The sequence below is a fragment of the Rattus rattus genome, chromosome 16, assembly GCF_011064425.1.
Source record: "Rattus rattus isolate New Zealand chromosome 16, Rrattus_CSIRO_v1, whole genome shotgun sequence".
In the NCBI taxonomy this organism is placed as follows: Eukaryota; Metazoa; Chordata; class Mammalia; order Rodentia; family Muridae; genus Rattus; species Rattus rattus.
The window spans coordinates 15,591,384-15,605,551 of NC_046169.1; the positions used below are offsets into that span (position 1 = coordinate 15,591,384).

General features: G+C 46.7%; 1 protein-coding gene across 1 annotated transcript; it reads right to left on the reverse strand.

The window, feature by feature from the left end:
* Positions 1–392: 392 nt before the first annotated feature.
* LOC116885887 (NXPE family member 3-like) lies at positions 393–11,839 on the reverse strand. The gene is given in 6 exon segments (XM_032887206.1): positions 393–546; positions 548–954; positions 3,954–4,166; positions 9,600–9,682; positions 10,390–11,132; positions 11,828–11,839. Coding segments are annotated over 6 exon segments (1,581 nt in total). The 3' UTR covers positions 393–423.
* Between the last annotated feature and the right edge of the window lie 2,329 nt (positions 11,840–14,168).

Consider the following 14,168-nt stretch of genomic DNA (forward strand, 5'->3'; position numbering starts at 1 on the left):
ATGGGATGGTGTTACAGTATGAAACCCAAATTATACTGGACATAAATGTACCTAAAATATACTGCCTAGTGCCAGACTCCACGAGATTGAAGCAACACCAGATACTGGGTCATGCTAAACAGGATTTCCTAGATAGAGAAGGATAACCCAAGATGTCCTCTGGCCTTTGTGTGCACAGAGGGGCAAGCACCCACAACCACACACCACCCACAACCCCTTACACTCAAAAAGGGAAAATGATGCAAATCATTTCTATTGAACTAGATTTGTCCATGTGGCGCACAGAGAGAAGTATGAAATACGGACCCACAGTGTCATAGTGGGTGAGCCAGGGTAGCTTCAACTTTCTGTCACAGGCAGTTCATTGTGAGACGGCCACACCCAGGCTCTCCATCCATTCAGCCTCAGATCCCTCAGGAGCACTTAGGTGGGACAGATGAAGGACAGAAATAATTCCACTTCATTGCGGACAATAAGCTTCCTTGGGTGGATGTCGTCTGGCACAGCCAAGCTGGAGGTCATTTCCCACGCATCCACAAAGGCCACGCTGGAGACCCACAAAGGCAGCTTGGAGGGCGGTTCATCTGGGTGTGAGCCAGTCACTGCCATACACCGATTTGTAGCCAGTGTTGGCCAGTTTGATGTGACCAGAGTACTGGGCTCCCCGGTCCAGCAGGGCCTTCACAGCTGCCCGAATCCCTGCCAGTCTTCGGGCAAAGATGGAGGGAGGGAACGTGGTGAAGTGGGCTCCCATACCCAGCACCACCACTGTGTAGGGTCCCCCGGCCAGGCCATGTAGTTCTCTGGCCACAGAGTGCAGGGAGGCCACTGGGGTGCGGAGAGAACGCAGGGGCCAGCTGTGTGCCCTCCAGTGCAACACCGTCCCCCGAGTTGTCTCCACGGCCATCAGGGGACCTACTTGATAAGTGGCGTGTAGATCAACTGGCTTCAGGGCTGTACGGAGGAGGAGAAACAAGGTTTTAACATAGGGAACAGAGCAAGATGACTCAGACAGGAAGGGCTCTTGCTGTCAACACTCATTATTTGAGTTTAATCCCCTGAGATTCGTATGGTAGAAAGAGAGAGTCAGCTCTTGCACATGGTCCTCTGATCTTCTCACATACTGTAGTATGTCAGTGTACACACACACAGACACAGACACACACACACACACACACAGACACACACACACACACAGACACACACACAGACACACAGACACACAAAGACACACAGAGTAAATTAACATGGGATTATTAATTACCTTTTTGCATACATCTCATATATGTATATGCCACTAAGTAGACAAGGCTGGCCCTGAAGTCACAGATCTGTTTGCTTCTGTTTCCCAGGTGTTCAGATTAAAGGTATGCAGCACTATACCCAGTACACACACACACACACACACACACACACACACACACACACACACACACACACCACATGCATTTTTCTGTGTAGCCCCAGCTGACCTGGAATAGACTAGACCAAGTTTGTCTCAAATTCATAGGGAGCTACCTGCTCCTGCCTTCCTGATCCTGAGAGATATGGGCCACCACACTCAGATGATTGTGTCTTTTAATTATGTGTATGCTACCATGTGTCTCTGTCTGATATGTGCAAGTGGGTGCAGGCGCCTCAAGAGGCCAGAAGAGGGTGTCAGACTCCCTGGAGTTTGAGCTCGTGCACTTGTGAGCCACTGAGTAGGACCATTTCAATCATTCCTGTTCTCACCTCGTGACACTTCTTCCTTCTATTATTCTGCAGGGCTGGGGATGAACCCAGGGCCTCTCAGGTGCTAGACACGTGCTCCACTCCTGAGATGCACTCCCTACCCCCGTAGTGCTCCATATCTGTGGTTGTGGCTGGGGTGTGGCTCAGTGGTAAGCTCCTGCTAGAATCTCTCACTGAGGAACTGGGGGAGGTATGGCTCAGTGGTAGTCTACTTGCCTATAATCCCCCTGTGGTGCTGGGGTTTTGCTCAGTGATAGAGATTTGCTAAGCAAATACAAAGACCTGAGTATGATCCACAGAGCCCACATTAAAAACAGACTTGGTGCCTTTTGGTTGTAATGCTATAGCTGGCAACATATAGATAAGATACTTGGGGCTTGATGGCCACCCAGCCTAGCCTATTTGGAAAGTTCAATAAGAGGCAATGTCTCAAAAAATTGTTATGAAGCGTGTGTGTGTGTGTGTGTGTGTGTGTGTGTGTGTGTGTGTGTTCAACAAGGGGACTCTTGTGTGCACACAACCATTTGAGGGAGTCTTATGTGGGCCATGCTAGATTTCACCTTCTTTGTAGCTGAAAATGGCTGGCCCTCTATTCCCAACCTAACTGCCAGTATCTTGAGGTAGTTTCAATATGCTTGGCTCAGGAAGTGGCACCATTCAGAGATGTGGCCTTGTTGGAGAAAGTGTGTCTTTGTGGGCATGGACTTTAAGACTCTCATCCTAGCTGCCTGGAAGCCAGTCTTCTTGTAGCAGCCTTCAGATGAAGATGGAGAACTCTCAGCTGCTCTGTACCTTGCCTGCCTGAATGCTGCCATGTTTCCACCTTCATGATGTCAGACTGAACCTCTGAACCTATAAGCCAGCCACAATTCAATGTTGTCCTTATGAGTTGCCTTGGTCATGGTGTCTGCTCACAGAAGGAAACCCTACCTGAGACATATCTCCAGAGTGCTGTAACCATAGGAGTACACTACTATACTCAGGCTGCTGTTGTATTTCTCTCTGCACCCTAGGCAGGGATGCTGAGATCCAAGGATGTGTAGTGTTTTACCATGACCATAAACAATGGTGGCAGGGATGTAGCTCAGCATGTGAGATGTTTGCCTGGGGTGGCAGGGCTAGCGGATGACTCAATAGGTAAAAGACCCTGAAGACCTGAGCTCCATCCCTGGAAGCAGAAAACTGACTTCTGAAAGGTGTCTTCTGAACTCCACATGTGTGCCTGGACATGTGCACAACCTTGGACATACCACACACATGCACACACAATGAGCATGCACATGCACACTGATAATAATAAAATAAAACATAGTAGACTGTATCTAAGAGTGACAGCAGAAATTGTTTTCTGTCCTCCACCACAGACAAACACACACATACACACAGGCACGCACATACACACACACATGCACACACAAATACATGTGCATGTGCATACATGCACACACATACACTAGATGGTGGCTGCAGATTTTATTTAGAAACACAGCAATGGCTCTTTTGCTATCACCCCACATTGCATTGTGTGAAGGATTGTAGCTCTGTCCCTTAGCTATTCTCCTGAATGACTTCATTCTGGCAGGCTGTGATGTGCATAGGTTAGTAGACATCTTGCCTACCATACAACCCTGCATTATATCCCAAATACCTCAAGCATCACACCAACAGGGTGTGGTAACACATGCCTGTAATTTAATCACATGGGAGGTAGAGATAGGAGGATCAGAGCTTCAAGATCAACCCTGGTTACACATGGAGCTCCAGGCCAGCCTGAGTTCCGTGAATATTTCCTTGATTCACACACACACACACACACACACACACACACACACACACACACACACACACACGCATGTACACACACACACACACACAAGCATGCATGCAGGCATGCACATGCATGAATTTCTTAAAACTCACTCTCAGCTGGGATTTGCTTTTAAGTGTAGAACTCAGGATGCTTAGGGTGGTGGATCTTGTGACTTTGCAGCCAGCTTGATCACCATAATGGGTTCTAGGCCAACCAGGGCTACATAGTGAGACCTCATCTCATAAAACAAAGCAAACACCCCACTCCTTCACTCACTGCCCTTCAGGAAGACCCAGCAGCCTGCACCACCTTTCTACTAAGTGAGGGAGTCTCTCCTTCAATGAATTCGCTGTCAGGCTTCTCCATCATGAGTCCTCACAAGCCCTCCTCTCCCCTCAAGGTCACTCACAGGGCACTGTGTCTCGAAGATACTCCCACCACTGCCGGAGTGTGGAATCCCCCATCATGTAGACAATGCGTCCAGCCAGGCAGTTCAGGATGCTGTCCACAGTGGGGAAAGAGCGGCTAGAACAGAATGTCGAATGCCATCTGTCTTGGTGGTAGAAGCCAGAGGGTTTTGGAGACAGGTGGCCAGGGCGACATGGGGGCCTGGAAGGCAGGGCTACAGGGGAGAGAAGAAAAGAGCAGATGCAAAACAAAACAAAACAAAACAAAAAACAAAAACAAACAAAAAACCTTATACCATTTCACCTTCTTCCCTTTTATGTAAATAAATATTTCGCATTTGTGTGTGTGTGTGTGTGTGTGTTTGTGTGTGTGTGTGTTACTCTGAAGACACCATTTGGGAGTCAGTACTCTCCCTTCACCATGTATATCCTAGGGTTTGAACTCAGGTCATCATTGCCCACTAGCCACTTAAATGGTCTAGTCAGGCAACCTTTGACAAACTTTATATGTATTCTTACAGAGCATTGTAAATTCCAATGAGAGAGAGAGAGAGAGAGAGAGAGCACATGAGTATTTGAAACAGTCTTAAGTAAGCATGGTAGCCATAAATTCCTGTGTAGTTGATATTGGCTTTGACGTCTTTGGTGGTTTGATTAGGTTTGGCCCCCATAGACTCCTGTGTTTGAATGCTTAGCTCACAGGGAATGGCACTACTAGGAGGTGTGGCAATGTTGGAGTAGATGTGTCCGTGTTGGAGGGAGTGTGTCAGTGTGGGGGTGTGTCTGATGTCTCCGAGGTTTAAGTTCTACCTAATGTAGAATTCCAGTCTCCTCCTGGTAGCCTACAGAAGAAAGCCTCCTTCTGGCTGCCTTCAGACCAGGATGTAAACCCCTCAGCTCGTTCTCCAGCACCAAACTACCTAGATTTTGCCATGCCTCCCTCCTTGATGATAATGGATTGGGTCTCTGAAACTGTAAGCCAGTCCCAAGTAAATGTCTTTTATATAAGGTCATGGCGTCTCTTCACAGCAATGAAATCCTAACTAAACAACATTTTAATCCTCCTGCCTTCACCTCTAGAGTGATGAGACTCCATGTGTGCACCTCCAAACTCACGGGCAACACTGTTCATGTCTCCACGTATGGATGGGGACACTGATAATTCACCGTGATCAAGAACAATGATGATGGGCCAGACATGGTAGCCCATGCCTTTGGGAGACAGAGGCAGCCAGAAGTTTGTGAATTCAAGGCCACCCTGGTCTACATACCACATTCCAGACCAGTCAAGGCTACACAGTCAGACCTTTTCTCAAAACAAACAAGTGAAGAACAAGAACGTGAATTTCTGGAGACGCTCTAAGTTTTAGAATGCTTACCTATTGCACTTGATGTTCTGGGTTCAAGTCTTAACACTGAATAAACCAGTTGTATCAACTTCTGGCCTGTAACTCAGGAGATGGAAGCAAAGAGATCACAATTTGAGGTTGTGCCCCCTAGATGGATCACTGAGGAAAGGCATTTGCTGTGCAAGCCTGGTGGCGACTTGAGTTCAATTCTCCAGACCCACTTACAGGTGGAAGGTGAGAACTGACTCCACAGAGCTTTCCTCTGACCTCACATACATATGGCATGCATAACCCGTACCCACACATACACACACACACACAAAATCATATACAGGTAAGTAAATTTCAAAGTTCACTAAGATACCTCCATCGCCTAGCCTGAGGCCTGAGTGTGATCCTGAGATCCATGGGGAGGAAGGAGAGAACTTATTTCTGCAAGTTTCTCTCTAAGTGCCACATTTCTACTGTGCTATGTATGTGTATACACACACACACACACAGAGAGAGAGAGAGAGAGAGAGAGAGAGAGTGACACACACACTGACACACACAGACACACACAGATGTACACACACAGAGATACACACACAGAGATACACATACTGAGACACACACAGACACACACTGAGATACACACACAGACACACACTAAGATACACCCAGACACACAAGACACACACACAAACACACACAGACACACACAGACACACAAACACACCACTTTAAAATATTTTTCTATTTAAAATACGTCCAAGCTCATTCTTGGCTACATAGCAGGTTCAAGGCCACCCTGTGTTAGCCAAGACACTGTTTCAAAAGAAAAGACAAGCATCAGCTGGGGTAGCTCACACCTTTAATACCAGCACTCACAAGGCAGAAACCACAGTGCACAGTGAGGCTCTATCTAAAATGGAAAAAAAAAAAAAAAACAACTCACTCAAAACAACAGCTCTCTCTCTCTCTCTCTCTCTCTCTCTCTCTCTCTCTCTCTCTCTCTCTCTCTCTCTCTCTCAGCCAACAGTTGGAAGCAGTGTGCAGAAGAGCTGCTGAAGACCACCACACAGAGCAAGGCCATGGAGTGCTCCATCCCCACACATAGTGCTTAGGCCCTGCTGTCTCCACCACACACCAAGAAAAGCTGCGGGGAGCCAAAAGGACATAGAGCGAGGATAGAGGATGAGCCACAGAGATAATCCACAGGATGTTAGTTCAGCCTCGGGGTCCAAAGGCAAAGCTGGAACCCTGAAAAGGCCTCTTCAAAGCAGAGAGAAGGTGACCAACGTCTGATGAAAAATGCTATTGGTGTCAAAGATGAGAGAAGACGGAGCTGCCATGGCTTGACCACGCACCTAAGCTGCAAGAGAAGCCCTGGCTGTGACCCTTAGCTTGAACTCAATATCAGGTGACGCTAGACTTGAATTTGCGATCCTCCTTTTCCAGAGTGCCAAGAAAGTAGGTGTGCACCACGCTGCCCAGTAGAAGCTAGATTTACCCCTCTTGTTCTTTCTTTCTTTTTTAATATATGTACACGTGTTTATGCCCTCTGTGTGGGAATACCATGTGGAGCCGGAAAAGAGTGTTGGCTGACTGCCCTTAGGCTGGTATCACAGGCTTTGTGAGTCACCTAACATGGATGCGGGGAACACAACTCTGATCTACTAGAAGGGCAGCATGGGTCCTTAACCTCCGAGCTCTCCCTCTAGGCCCTTGCTAATGGACTCATCAGACCTGACATCGTCAAGCTTAAACATTTGGCTTCAGGGAGGTGATGCATATGGGTCTAACATGGATTGTAAAGATGGCTTCGGGGTTTATATTTCTGGTAAACTCAAGCCATTGAATACATCACACATGTAAAGCCGTGGTAATGCATTACTTGTACCTGCACCAAATACTGTTTTCTTTTTTTAGCAGTTCTGCAGGTGGCAGCCTGTTCCCTGTCCAGCTGGGAAACACTCTACCATTACGCCATAATACCAGCCTATAAAGTGGGTTTTTAAAAAGAACCATGAAAGACATGGATAGTATTTGAACTCAGGAAGTGTGCTGTTAAACCCCGAGTACTAATTACTATACTACACTTCCCCACAGGAAAGAGGTTAAAGTCCTAGAATAAAACCTATCTGAAGGCTGAGGAGATGGCTCAGTGAGTTGGGCAAGGGTTTGGACCTAACCTTGTCCCCTAGAATATGTGTAAAAGCTGTGTGAGATACACTTGGAACCCCAGCACATGGGGAGATAGAGATGTCAGATTCCAGGGCCTCACTGACCAGCCAGCTGAGCTGAATAGCAAGGTCCAGTCTTCGTGAGAGACTGTCTCAAACTATAAAGAGGATCTTTATGTGTCCTTATGTATACTATCCCGGAACATTGACCTCATGACTTCTTCCCCAAACCCTACCTACATAAGCCCTTCCTCCAGCCTGAGGCTGATGGCTGCTGGCCATAGAAGCACTTTTCCTGGTAGGAGTAGTTGCCCACATGAGGAACAACTCAAGGACTATGTAGTGGCTGGGTCTGTGTGTCAACTTGACACGAGCTGGGGTTATCACAGAGAAAGGAGTCTCCCTTGAGGAAATGCCTCCATGAGACCCAGCTGTAAGGCATTTTCTCAACTAGTGATCAAGGGGAGAGGACCCAGCTTACTGTGAGTGGTGCCATCTCTGGGTTGGTGGTCTTGGGTTCTATAAGAGAGCAAGCTGAGCAAGCCAGGGGAAGCAAGCCAGTAAGAAACATTCATCCATGGCCTCTGCATCAGCTCCGGCTTCCTGAACTGTGTGAGTTCAAGTCATGACTTCCTTTGGTGATGAACAGCAATGTGGAAGAGTAAGCTGAATAAACCCTTTCCTCCCCAACTTGCTTCTTGGTCATGATAGTGCAGGAATAGGAACCCTGACTAGGACATACTACCTCAGTGACCATGCATTTGGGGCTTAGAGGATGCTAATGGTCAGGGCTTGTTGATCTCCAACCTGGGCCGTCCAAGTGGTTGGACACAGGCAGCCAAGGCCACAGAGTTGACCACTTGGATCCTTGTGACTGAGGCTCTAGACCCGACCTGGCCTCCCCTGAGGCACTGGATCAGGTATATTCAGGGGCAGAGCATAAAGCAACTGGTACATTCCACCCTGTGCCCAGTGTCCTTTAGTTGTTGAGCAGAGTTTCTACAAAAACTTCTTTCTGATTCTGTGTGTGTGGAGGAGGTTCATGTGGAGTCTCAATGACTACCCTCCCTCATACACCTCTGTCTGCTCTTGGGGAGTCACCTGTAGATTTCTCTAGTCCCCTTATTCAGGTTCACCATTGGGTTGGGAATATGATGACTCCAGGGTTCCCTTACTTCTCTGAGGGAGACATCAATGCCTTCAGTTCCTTCCTTTCTGAGGAAGTATCAAGAGAGAGGCTGGGTCCCTCTGAATACTGTGAGTGCTTGGCTAGTTAAGGCCACTCAGCACTTGCCAGTCTCTGTGCAAACACTGTGTTTGGAAACTCTATGGTCAGTAATGTGGACTCTGGTCCTCCCTTGCTTGCTGACTGTGGCTGGAAAGAGCAGAATTAGCTCTTCCTGCTTGAGTACTGCACACTCTCTAATCAACTACCTTTGGGCTGTCAGGTCCCTATTTTTTGCTCTCAGATGAAAAAATCACTGCCAGTTGAAACTGCTTCCCCAACCAAAAAAAAAAAAAAGTAACACAACTTAAAGTAAAATAAGATAGAGAACAATTGGGGAGAACATTCCGACATCCACCTTGTCTCCATATTCTTCTACACAGGAGAGTGAACACCTCGAATACCACAGATACACACACACACACACACACACACACACACACACACACACAGAGAGAGAGAGAGAGAGAGAGAGAGAGAGAGAGAGAGAGACTCAGAGACTCAGAGACAGGCATAGATTCACAGATACAAACACATACATCCATATATCACAGAAACACAGAGACACATGTATACATATACACATACAAAGTCACACCCATTACACATACAGCCCAACTACACAAAGACAGATACCCCTACTCTCCTACACATGTGTACACACAGAGAACAGAGACTTACACAGATAACCACAGTGAGAGACACACAGACACACATGTACATAGACATGCACAAGATACAGATACACACCCAGATACACACGCAGCCAAACACACACACCCCCCCCACACGCACATGCACACACACATGAGCAAACACAGCTGGACAGCATGCACATGTATACAAAAGCCCACAGCCCATCTAAGCTGATACCCACCCCAAACCACAACATGTCCCAGCCTCACTCACCCATGTTTTCCATGTTCTCCTGGGCTGCTGGTAGGACTAGGATTGAAGGTACACCTGAAGGGAGTTTCTGGTCAGTCACATTCCTGAAGAAACACTGAATATGAGCTTTGGGGAAACTTGACCAAGTGAAAATTAGATTTATACTTGCCTAATTCTGGGTCCCTACACTTAAGTGGGCACACTACATGGGGCAAGTAGAGTGGTTGAGAGGAATACAGAAAAAAAGGTCTTATCAGTTCACTAATAGTTAAGATAACAGAAGAGTCTCATAGTTCCCTTTTATAATAACAGAGCTCCACACTGAGTGAGAAATTGCAATTTCCCTGCCACTATAATCTAGAAAGAATAATAAATTGTTATTGTTCTTACACAAACAGTCACGAGGAAATATAACACCCTCCTCCAACCACCGTTTCCCACCCTTGCTTTTGTAACACAAGTTCTCATGCTTATTGACCCCAAGCCAAGGACATTGAACTCTTGACTTTTCTGCCTTCCTTAAAAGGAGGTTACTCTCAACCACACCAGAAACTCAAGTTCACTCCAGGCTTAGGAATCTCTAAATAATAATTGATGATGGTGATGATGATGAATGGTGATGATGGTGGTGGTGGTGGTGGTGGTGATGAAGATGATGACCGCCATGTTCTTTCTGCCAAACCCAACAGACTGAGTTTGATACCTGGGCCCCTCATGGTGGAAGGAGAGGACTGACTTCCTCCAGTTGTCTTCTCACCTCCACATGCCTGTGGTTAAGACTGGGACTCATTCAAGTTTCTAGATTTCTTACCCAGCCAGCAGGTCTTTATCATGAGGCGTGGTCACCTTCAGATAACTTCCACTCGAGTGACCCACTAAAGCATTGCAAGGCAAAGTACGGGGTTGAGCACAGAACCAGATCTCCCCAGAAACCACATCCTTGTATTGGCAGGTAGACCCTTTGGCTCCAGTTGACTGGGGGTCCACGTTACAGATGACAGTCTCTTGAGTGCCATCTGTTCCTCGGAAATACCCTCTAAAATCAACAGTGGCTCGTTTTCCTCTCCAGACTCTTTGCAGGACCCCAACTGCCTCACTGGAGTGGATCAGCCGCACTTGCACCTGGGCCCATCCAGCCCAGAGCAGGGGGAAGGACAAGAGGTAAGTGCCATTCTCCAGATCCTTCACCTCCCCTGGGACTCCTGCTCTCAATTCTGGACCGAGCAGCTGTGCCCGAAACAGATCTCCACCATGAGCTTTGGGCCTACCCCAGTGATCCCGAGCCACAAGGATGGCCTCTAGGTTACTTCCCAGAGTATGGATGGCCTGGGCAGGACCCTTCAAGTGGTAGGTAGAGGTTCTGGGGCTGGTAGAGGCCAGAAAGTCATCCCTGTCTCCTCCAGTTGGAGGCCAGTATAGAAGGTTGGTCAAGTTGGGGAGTTCTTGAGAAAGAGAGTCCCAGTCGATGGAGTCTGAGACATCTTCAGAGACAGGATGGGGTTGTTCGAGCCAAGGTATCATGGACTCAGGCCAAGGCATCATGAGGCAGAACACCTGTGGGTAAAGAAAGGGGATTATGCTAGTATGTTGTGGGTGTCCCATTTTCTTCCTGGAAGGAGGTGTTCCTATTGACTGAGTAGTACCGAGGTGTCCTACCTGCCTGTGTCTTTCTGTCTGTCCTTTGTTAATCAGGAATCTGAGTCACCGTGACATTTATGTGAAAGAAACATCTCAAGGCTGGGGTGATTGTATTACTAGAATTTCTGGAAATTCCCACTGGAGTCACCCCATATTAGGAAATTGGGGTGCCCAGTGGTGTTCCTCTTTATCTTTTTTTATTATTAATATTCTTTGAAGTATGTGTATGAGTGTTCTGCTTTTATATATCTGTGTACCATATAACAGTCAAGGAGACCAGAAAAGAACATTGAATCACACCAAACTCAAGGTACAAATGGTCGTGACCTACTCTATAGGTACTGGGAACTGAACCTAGGTACTCGGTAAGAGCAGCCAATACTCTTAGCCACTGAACAATAACTCCAGGTTTGAATGTGTGTTTGTTTTTTATTTTCTTTTTAAACAGTGTGTGTGTGTGTGTGTGTGTGTGTGTGTGTGTGTGTGTGTGTGTGTGTGTTCCATATGGCCCACATGTAAAATCAGAGGATAATTTGTAGGGTCATTTCTCTCCTCTGTGTACATCCAGGGGATCAATTTAGGTGAACAGGTTTGGTAAATAGCTCTCTCACCTGCTGAGCCATCTTGCTGATCCCACTGCTGACATCATCTGGTATGCTGGAGAAGAGTAGTAGCTTAGAAGCTTACACACTTTGCAGAACCAAGAACTTAAATATCTAAACTGGCAGTGGAGACAGAGAACTGAGAGGAATCTCACTGTGTACATTGGTAAATTAACAAGATTTGAGGGTAGGTAGAATTAAGAAATGTGGCTGAGGCCAGGAAATGGATTCTGTGAAGTTTTATCTAAAAGCTATATTCTTGAATGTGGGTAGTATATAATATATGCATATAAATGCTACTTAAGTAACGTGTATATTGAAAACAGTGAGGACCAACATACAAATTACTTCTCTGTGTGTTTGTCACTCACAGCTAGTTTATAACATGTATGAGCATGGGCTAAGGTCACGGATGGCTTACATTGCCAGCCTTCAGTGGGCAGCGGCAGGAAGTTCAGCAGTTTCTGATCACTCTTGGGTAATTGGAGGGCAGAGTTTTTGGGGGGAGTGGAGCAAAGCCTGAATGGACGAACTCCTAAGTGAGTGTATGCTCTTGACATAAAAACAGCTATGTCAAGGACCCAAATACTCAGTCTCATGGGAAGTTAGAAAGGCCTTCCCCAAGCTAGTCTCAAGGAAATGGCAACGCCTTCCCTGCTGGTCTGAGAGTGAATGTTTATTGTGATGACCACCAAGCATATCATCGGCAGTGAAGTGGAGATAGCCAGAACCCAGAGGGCTACAGAAGGCAGAGCTGGAGAAGTGACCCAAGTCCTTTGGAAAAGGCCAGAAGATCATGTGTGGACCCTGGCCATCAGAACAAGAAGTTGATGTTGCCTTGGAGACCCCAAGATGTAGAGATGCCAGAGCCAGGGGATACAGGCCAAGGAAAGCCGCTGAGAGAAAGTGGATCCAGCCAAAGAGGAGGATTCTGTTGCAGTCCTGAATGCTGAAGGAGTTGGAGATCTGAAGACTTTGACATCAGACATGGAGATGCGGACTTAGGAGTTTGCTCCCCAGGGTTTTAGTCTTGCTTTGGGACAGTATTTCCTCATGTGACATTTTGGAATGGTAATGTGTATCCTGTGATGTTGGAAGTCTGTGGACTGCTTTTTTATTTTGACTTTATAGGAGATCACAGTTAAGTGATTGCATGAATCTCAGATGAGACTTTGAACTTTGCACTTTTTACATTGTTAGACTGCTATAGACTATGGGGACTTTGCAAGTTGCACTAAATCCATTTTGTAAAGTGCTGTGGGTAGTTATGGCCACCATAGTTTCATGTGTTTCAAGAAGCCTATTGGGGGAGGAAGTGGGATGTGTTGGTTTGAATGTGTTGGCCCATGGGAAGTGACACTATTAGGAGGTGTGTCCTTGTTGGAGGAAGTGTCTTCCTATGTGTGTGGGCTTTGAGTGTTCTATACTTAAGCTCTGCCCAGGGCAGAAGAGACACTGCTCCTCTCTGCCTTTAGATCAAGATGTAGACCTCTTAGCTCCAGCACCAAGTCAGCCTGCATGATGCTATGCTTCCCACTGGGATGATAATGGACTGAACCTATGAAAGAGTAAACCAGCACCAATTAAATGTTTGCCTTTAAAACAGCTGCCTTGCTCATGGTGTCTGTTCACAGCAATGAACACACACAAACACACACACATACACATACACACACATACACACACACATACACATACACACACATGCACACACACGCACAAACACACACATACAGACACACACACACACATATACAGACACACACACACACACACACACATCCTGCATCCCACAATTACACACCACCACACAAAAGTATCATAAGTAAAAAAATTAAGTGGGATACTGAGGGCTCACATCCTCCTTTGCATCGTGAAGCTGGAGGTCATTTAAACGTGCTGTGACAATAGAGCACTGATTGGGATAAGACCTCTAACATAAACCAAACGCCACAATCACTTTCTTTGTTGATGTTACACAGTGAGACTTACAGATAACCAAGGCCATGAAATGCCCTGAGACAGACTATCTAAACCTTTGGAACCTGTCGCCACAGGATGGCCCATCTGTTTAAGAGCTGTGGTGGCTACTGCTAGGGTAATGAAAAACAGGTAAAGAAGTTAACTCTGGTAAAAATCTTATACCCACAGCACCCATGGCATAGTTGGGGACTCCCTCTACAGAGCACTGAAACACTGGCTATCTGATGACTTGTGACCCAGTATCATGCCCTATGCCTGGCCCACTTACAGTCCTATTTGAAGAAGCCACTGCTATCGATCAAATCGGCTACCTTCTTTCTGAGGACACAGAGCTCAGTCATGAGTGGAAACTAGGAACAGTGAGCTG